The sequence below is a fragment of the Cornus florida genome, unplaced genomic scaffold (assembly GCF_030987335.1).
Source record: "Cornus florida cultivar Cherokee Brave unplaced genomic scaffold, ASM3098733v1 CherokeeBrave_3.0.0_Hap2_Chr09, whole genome shotgun sequence".
In the NCBI taxonomy this organism is placed as follows: domain Eukaryota; kingdom Viridiplantae; phylum Streptophyta; class Magnoliopsida; order Cornales; family Cornaceae; genus Cornus; species Cornus florida.
The window spans coordinates 23,980,828-23,988,988 of record NW_026775579.1 but is presented as its reverse complement, the minus strand read 5'-3'; the positions used below and the strand labels follow the sequence as shown (position 1 = coordinate 23,988,988).

General features: G+C 33.2%; 1 protein-coding gene across 1 annotated transcript; it reads right to left on the bottom strand.

Moving 5' to 3' along the window:
- Nucleotides 1-333: 333 nt before the first annotated feature.
- On the bottom strand, nt 334-2,280 carry LOC132272412 (bidirectional sugar transporter SWEET1-like). Its single transcript, XM_059773569.1, has 6 exons — nt 2,277-2,280; nt 2,082-2,118; nt 1,671-1,766; nt 1,278-1,557; nt 829-948; nt 334-513 (listed from the first exon to the last, which is right to left on the bottom strand). Exons 1-6 carry the CDS (start codon nt 2,278-2,280, stop codon nt 334-336), a joined length of 717 nt encoding a protein of 238 aa, XP_059629552.1.
- Nucleotides 2,281-8,161: the final 5,881 nt, after the last annotated feature.

Below are 8,161 nucleotides of genomic sequence, written 5' to 3'. Positions count from 1 at the left end.
CTTTTTATTTCACTTGATTTATTATTTGACTAGAGTACATGAATATATAGGCCTCACATATGTATGTGTAACCATTACATTTAAATGTCCATAACTCTCCTATCTCCCACTAATATAATCTTCAATATGCATAACTCCCACTGACATAGTATTTGTTAGGCTTAACTCTCATGATTCTTTATTTTACATAACCTTAACTCCCACTAAGACAATTTACTACCCACTAACATGCTAAATTAACACATGCATCATGGATACAAAAATACTTGAAAATACTAAATACTAAAATCAAGTTTATTTTCGACACTCTTTATGAGTTCCTCTATGCAGTTTTTACTTGTGTGTGTGTTGCATGTCGGATTGCTTCTCCTGGTGGGGCTTGCTGAGCCCCATCTCCATGGCTCCGCCAGTAGGGGTGGTGGCGGCTTTCTTGGGTTCACCCTTTTTGTCTCTATAAATGGCATATAGTATCAGCTGCATCGCCCCTAGCGCGCATCCGAAAGCACTAGGCACCTGCAACACCAGGACATAATGGACTTTTTATGATCAATTTTTAACAAATGATCACAATACAATATTCAAAGAAACTAAGTCCCAGGAAGGTTTTATTATATATTTTTTATCCTTCCAAATTAGGAGAGGGGGAATCGAACAGAGTTACACTCGCTTGGAGAGTTGGGCACTCTACCAACTTGGGCACCGAGTAATGCCCGGCCCAATAAAATTATAGGTACAAAAAGTTGCATCTTGTGACATGGTCAAACTAAAATAATTCATCACCAATAATTTCAGCAATTTTTATGCAGATCTATATATGCTACTACTTACTGCAAGAAAGGGGTCCTTTCCTAGCAGACCAAAGATGAACCAGCAAGTGCCGCATAAGAACATGAACACCGACAAGAAGAATGGCATGAACTCCACACTCTTCGTTTTAATCACCAACCTCTGCACATAAAAGTGATCATAGATATAAGAACTCAATAAATTTGTGCTATACTTGTATATATGTAGGCATGGTTTACTCTAACAAGCATAAATTATCTCCCAAAATAGGTTCTTCTTGGCCCAAAGAGTAGCTCACAAGTATAATATGATTGTTACTTGAACACTATTGCAAATTTGTTTCATTCACCTTTCTTTATCAATATCTCTACCTAACCAATGATTTTAGGCATAGTGATTTGAGCATTCCATCTGATAATTAAAATTGCAAGTAAATGAAGAAATGTAAAAGAAGAGCACATGAATAGGAGAAAAATAGTGTAAGAGCTCACCATGACAGATAGAGGCGAAGCGTACATTATGATGGAGCAGATTGCGGAGGCAAGACCACAAATGAGCTTCCTGTCCTTGTCATGCAGTGCGAACATGGAAACAAAGGCGACAACCAAGAACACGGTGAGCACGAACAAGAGGAGCCCGAGAAGCTTACCCTTCTCCTTCTTTAGGGCAAACACGAGGAAGATCAGCACACAGACGGACTCAATAGCTGCACCAGTGCCATTGATGGTGGACACTAGGATGTTGTTTGGGGACACGAAGGGCAGGCCATACCTTTTTCAACCAGGAAGGGTAAATCATTAAATTAACATATATCCCGAGGGTAAAAATGGAATGAGACAGGTTAAACAAAGATTAATTTAGTAGTACGTAGTTAAAAAATTCACCAAGCAGAAAGCAAGCAGTTGAGTAAGGTCATGAGACAGGGAATGCCTGAGAACTGTTCTGTTGACCTATTCATTATGATCCTCTTGAATGTAATCCTACAAATAATTAAAATTAAACAATTAATAACTCTTGCCAAAAACAAATATTGGATGTAAGCTAATTTACTGATTTACCCTTGATGGTTTATCAAGAGTAAGTGTTGATTTTTTTGCCAAAAACAAAGAGTAAATTAAATGACTTAGTCACCCTTTTTTTCAAAAAGATTTCGGCGACATCACCACTGAGCATGGACTTCTTGTTCTTGACAAAACCCGTTCCAGAAAAAGTTCATACATATATATGTATATATATGTAGAGAGAGATTAAAAAAAAAACAGACAAGGTGAGAGGCAGAGAATGAAGATGCACACATTGGTGCCAAAAAGAGAAACAAAGCGGTGGCATTTCCTGTGATAAAGGCAGAGGAACATAAGTACTATGAATTGAAATCAAAACCAAGGCCTAAGAATGTAATATGAGTGAAACAAAAAGAAATTATAGTGGACAACAGAAACATAACTCTTAGGAAGTAACAACTCATCCGAATACGAAATGAAGAGCGCTACCCATGTCTTCAATCTTCTTCACTGAACAAAAGAAAAATGACCAAACAAACACTCTAAGAAAGTCCAGAACTACTCAGAATACAGAACAGAGGGATGTTCACAGGGTGGTATAGTGACTTGACAACAAACTTGGAGGGAAAGGTTTATATATATAGGCAGCTCAATGCTTGGCGGTAAATATATCAAAGCCAAGTTTCGCACTGAATTATTTTTCATCCTCAGCTTTTCAACATGTGAGTGGGGCTACATTTATTTCAACTTTGGATGACGTGGTTCCTAAGTATTTCCAAGTTGATCATCATCATCATCATATATATATATATAAGTAGTGAAAACTTACTATAGTCAGACAATACATCACGCAATTCGTCATGGTCCAAACATTTCTAGGTTGCACGTGCAGAAACACTCTTTAGAAGCTAGAAAACATGCACATTAAAAATAAATAAATAAAAGAAAAAAACAGTTTGCTTTTCCTATGTCAATATAACACTTACTGCATACTTTTTTTAGTGTTACAACTATTACTGTCGTTTTATTAATTAAGGCTACTTGTATATTATAATATTTGTGTGTGTGTGTGTGTTGTGACACACACAAACACTCTCACTTTCTCCACTTCCATTGGATGGAAGTCAACTTAACAGTTTGCTTTTCCTATGTCAATATAACACTTACTATTAGTGTTACAACTATTACTGTCATTTTATTAATTAAGTCTACTTATATATTATAATATTTTGTGCGTGTGTGTGTGGGGTACACACACAAAGTGTGTGTGCGTGGTCACTCTCACTTTCTCCACTTCCATTGGATCGAAGTCAACTTAATTATTATTATTATTATTTTTTAAGTATAACGCATTGTATACAAACCGTAATATGGTTAAAATGGTATGTAAAATCTACACCAAGTAATCTATATAGAAACTAAGAGAACAGTTTGCAATTGTTTTCCCTCTAAATTACCAACCGACCATCATTGTTTTTTAGGAGCATGTCATTCTTCTTTATTTCTCTCAAATCTTCACCTAATATATTTGCCTATTTTTGCTATCGGTGTCCCCATTTTCATTTTGACTAGTTCCTTTTTAGGATACTGTTTGCAAGTTAGATGTAATGAATGTGAAGTACTAGTTGTTTCTTATAGTTCAGAAAAAGTCATTTTGTACCTATAATTAAAAGTACAGCACATTATGTCATGCATCACAATAATGATGTAATACGAAACACATTTATATATGGAAGATATAACATATTATATCATTATAACAGTATTAAATAAAAAATTTAACATTTTTACGTAGTTATATATTGTCTTTTCCACTTTAAAAAGTAGAAATGATATTACTTGAGTACAATAAGGAACTATAACTTGAGTTGTAAAACAAAAAATTGATATTTTGCACAAAATATTTATGTCCGAATTTCTTTTTCAACATCTCATGTAAGACCGATATTAGAAATGAAGTTTTCGTTAAGTCTATTTTCTCGAAATGAATCTCTAGATAAGGTTTTCTTCTTCACCGTGCTTTTTATTTTACACAGATATGGCTTGCCGCTCTCTAATCTGAATTATTTGGATTAGGAGGAACTTTTAGCTTTGATTTGGGTTTTAATTTTGTTTTATTAATTTTGTTGCATCCACTAAAAAACCCGTAATTAATTTTGTTCCTAATGTTTATTTTTGGAAATCAAGCATGAACCTGTCCAATGGTCTGCACCGGCAGTTCCAAAACAGTGTTTAAGTTACACAAGAGAGGTGTTGTTGGACCACCACAGTCTTGTTCTATCAAACATGTTTCTTGGCCAATCCTATTGGAAAGCAAAATCAAAATAATGTACTTATTCGACTTGTTTTAGCCAATAATCTCAAATTTCAAAGAAATATCATTATTCATTAATTTCACATGAATTTCTTCATGTGTGTGTGTATATATATATATATATATCATTAGCAAGAAATATACACCATTCACTTACGTACACATTTTGCCCATTTGTCGACTCGAATCTTCATTATCCCCTAATTGAAAAATAAATGAGATATCAGTAGGCCACAAAACCTTTAGAAAAATATTATTTGTACATTTTGCGAAAAGTATCTCTTCTAACAAAACAAATAAAAAATAAAACAAATAAATAAATACTTTGTTGTTTTGACTAAGTGGGTAAGAACTTGACTATGGTGTTTTCTCAAACATTATGTTTAAAGTTCGAATGTTTTTAGGTGCAAATAATTCCTTGAGAGAGGAGTTGTGTTAGTATCAACTAATGAAAAAAAAAAAAAAAAAAAAAAAAAAAAGCTATTTTCCTAATTTTGTTATGTCCCCCATGGAAAATGTATACGCTCTAATTTTCATAATTAAGCAAATAATGCAAATGTATTTTATTAATTTATTTTTATTTTTAGATAAAAGTAGCCTTTGGAAATTTTATAAAAGACGTACGTGATGAAAATTTATTTATTATTATTATTATTTTTTTAATTATCTAAACTTTAGGTCTTTAAGTGTATCTATTTTCTAGGGATTTAAATTTCAGTTTACAACCTTCTAAATCAACCCACTTTCAAGCAAGTAAACACTTTCAATTTAGAACACACTCGTCGTGACTCTTGGTCCTAGTCAATACACTCGTGACTCTTACAAGAGAATTAAAAAGGGAAGGGAAAAATATAAAAGAAATAATAAAATATTCTAATTTGTCTTCTGTTGGTTTGGGAAAAGAATAAGAAAAAATAAAAATAACAAATTTGAGAATTTACAGATTATGATGAAAATTTTAAAAAGCGCCATTACTTCTAGACTGGAAAATTTTGTAAATGAATTTGAATTATGCACTTTTTATAGATTAGTCTTGTCATGTTTTTTTTCATTTTTTGTTAAGGCAAGTAAGTACTGTAGGTAAGAAAATCTGTACAAGCAGGGCTTCCACTTGAGAAAGCCAGCCATAGAAAGAGCTAAAATAGTTTACATCGGTGAGTGGCTAGCAAGTGGCATGATGAAATTCTAACGCATGCTACTTCAAATACACGAATCTAAAACAACCTACAAAGTTGTGGCTGAGATACATAGAAAATCAAGAGGGACTGGCGTTAGTCTAGAGTCACGCTGGTTTGTCATATTATGAGCTGGGATCCTCTCCGGTACACGAAATGAGAGTAGCGGAAGAAATATAGAAATAAAGGAACAATTTTTTTTTTTGTTTGGTATTGATGACACAATTAGAGAAAAGAAAATATAATGGATGCGTTATTTTATTTTTTATTTTTGCAAATTTTTACCCCTTTAAATATATGAGGAAGAGAGGAGGGAAGATAAGTATGCCTATTATACAAATTTTAAATTCTATAATAGTAAAAATAATTTAAAATTATATTTCCTTCTTTCTTAACGAATACAATAAATTATAAGTTTATTGTCTCATCTAAAACTGTGAAATGCAGCGGGTTTTGTCATCAATGCAATCCTAGGATGCTTTTACCATTAATGTTCAAAGAGTGTTAGACAAGACTCCTATATGCATCAGCACATAGTAGTTTGTACAAAGAGTGTTAGACAAGACTCCTATATGCGTCAGCACATAGTAGTGTTTGAGAACCGTTCCTTTTCATTCAATTAAAAAAAAAAAAAAAAAAATGGTATGACAATCTCTTTTCCAAAAATGCCTCATTCATCTATTCTTCTCTCCCTCTCCTCCTTCTTCCCCAACCGACAATGAAGGTTAGACTCATGACAAGATAGTGTCAACACCATTGATTAGTGCAACCTTTATGATACAAAGAGGATTTTAATTCACTAAGATGTTGGATTTCACAATTACTAGTGTGGCTTTCACTTTAAAATCATTATGCAAATGTATACTGAAATATTGTTTGAGTAAAATTTCAAGTCTCGTCTGGGATAGCTTCCCAATATCTAATGTTCTTCACTGATACGCTTTCATAAAAAGAATTTAGTTAGAGGAAATTCATGAGAAAAAAACTACATTTCTTAAATGTACATTAACTTTTCAATTATTTTTTTCTTGACAATATTATTGCTTTTTTTAAAGGCAAAGGCGGCAGTAAGCTGGTGGTGGTGGTGGTGGTGATTGTGGTAGAAATCGGAAATGGAAGGTGATGGTGGTGGTGGTGAAAGTTGGCTGATGTAGATTTTGACCGTCAAAAAGTCAAACGAGTGAGTTGATCTAGTTTTTTTGGAATGATTTCAAAAAATTCATTTTAAATCGAAAAAACCCTAGTTTGATTGGAAACGACTAGGTGAGGTAGGGCGCCTTTCCGCTAAATTCAATTGTTTAGGGCTCAGAAATTGCGTTTTCCCAATTTTGAATATTTCGGATTTTTGGTTAGAAGACCAAACGGATTCAAATTACTTTTCATTTTAGTATTTAGCAGTTTTTAATAATTAGGTTTATTTCCTTATTTTTTTAAAATTTTCGAAACAAATTTGTTTTTGAGCAGTTTTTTTGTGCTACAAGTTTCATTACATTTTAAGATTTTTTTTTTATTTTTTATTTTTTATTTTTTTTTAGGGTTTGTTATTTATAAGTACATGTATGTGAGATATATATTTTGGGAAGATTATAAATAATATATATTTTGTTATTGGCAATTTTTGGTGTCAAAACAAGTCCTAATAAGTTGTAAATTCAAGTTACTATATTTGGATCGAAAGCGATTGCGGAAAGGAAAGGTTGTTCAAAGTTTATCATAACTGAGATTTTTTTTTGAAGAAGGTAAGAGCAACACATTAGGAAGGATTCTAAAAAAGGTTGGACACATTCTACACTTTCCATTTTGTTCGGAACAAGATTTTACATTCTGTCCATCTTGAACTAGTTCAAGAATAATCGAACAGGTTCAACTTGAACTGGTTCAAGATTTATCGAACAGGTTCAACTTCACCAGAGTGATGATTTTAGAGTCTGTCCATCTTGAACCGGTTCAAGATTTATCGAACAGGTTCAAGAAATCCTAGTACTATTCTAACTTCAGTTTCCTTCTTCTGAATGTTTCCTTTTTAACCCCAACTTCCTTCCAAATCCTATGCACGAATTTTATCATATTTTCTGAGGGATTAGGACTTTCTAAACTCTATATAAACCTTATCATACACATTGGTATAGACACGGCTTTTGCATACAAAATTTCAGATCTTTGAGAGAGCCTTTTGAGAAATATTTTTTATTCATTCAGAAAATCAATCTAATTTTTCTGATTTTATTTTGAGAGCACACACATAAACACAAGAGTGATTTAGGAGTGTTGTTCTATATCTCATCGGAATTGAAGCATAATTGAAGACAGAAATTCCGTAAAAGCTGAATTCATTCGTTCTTCATCAAATTCAGATCTAGAAGAAAAGGGGTGAAGCGATCACACTTTGAAGGGGTCAGAGCATTCGTGGAGTGTTGTCTGATCTACCTGCAACTCTTCTACAAAGATCGAGAGTAAGCCTAAGGTCGAGAGCTGTTGGACGGGGGAGTCGCAAAGCCAGGGATTGTCAGCAATTGGTTTTTGGTAGAACGATAGGGTGTGAGACTGAGTCAAAGTTCGGTATACTTTGCTTCAAACATAGTGGATCATTTATCTCAGGACTGGAGAGTCCAACGAGGTTTTTCCTGTTACAATTGGTCTATTCTACGAATTGGGGTTTCTTCGATAAAATCCTGGTGTCATCTCTCGAACTCTATTTACTTTACTTGCACTTTATTTTTGCTTTGTGATTTGATTTTAGTTTTATTTCGGTAAAATTAAAATAAGTAAAAATTGGATAAAAGAGCATCTCTCTAGATTATCTATCCATATATTATATTCCACAACCACTGCGCTGCGCACACTCAACAAGTGGTATCAGAGCCATCCTCTATACATTGAGTTAA

Excerpts from the sequence above, each read along its gene's own strand:
- LOC132272412 (XM_059773569.1), bottom strand. Across the intron at positions 949-1,277 it reads CTTCGCCTCTATCTGTCATG|AGGTTGGTGATTAAAACGAA; the intron begins GTGAGCTCTTAC and ends TTTTATGTGCAG. Across the intron at positions 514-828 it reads GAAAGGACCCCTTTCTTGCA|GTGCCTAGTGCTTTCGGATG; the intron begins GTAAGTAGTAGC and ends CTGGTGTTGCAG.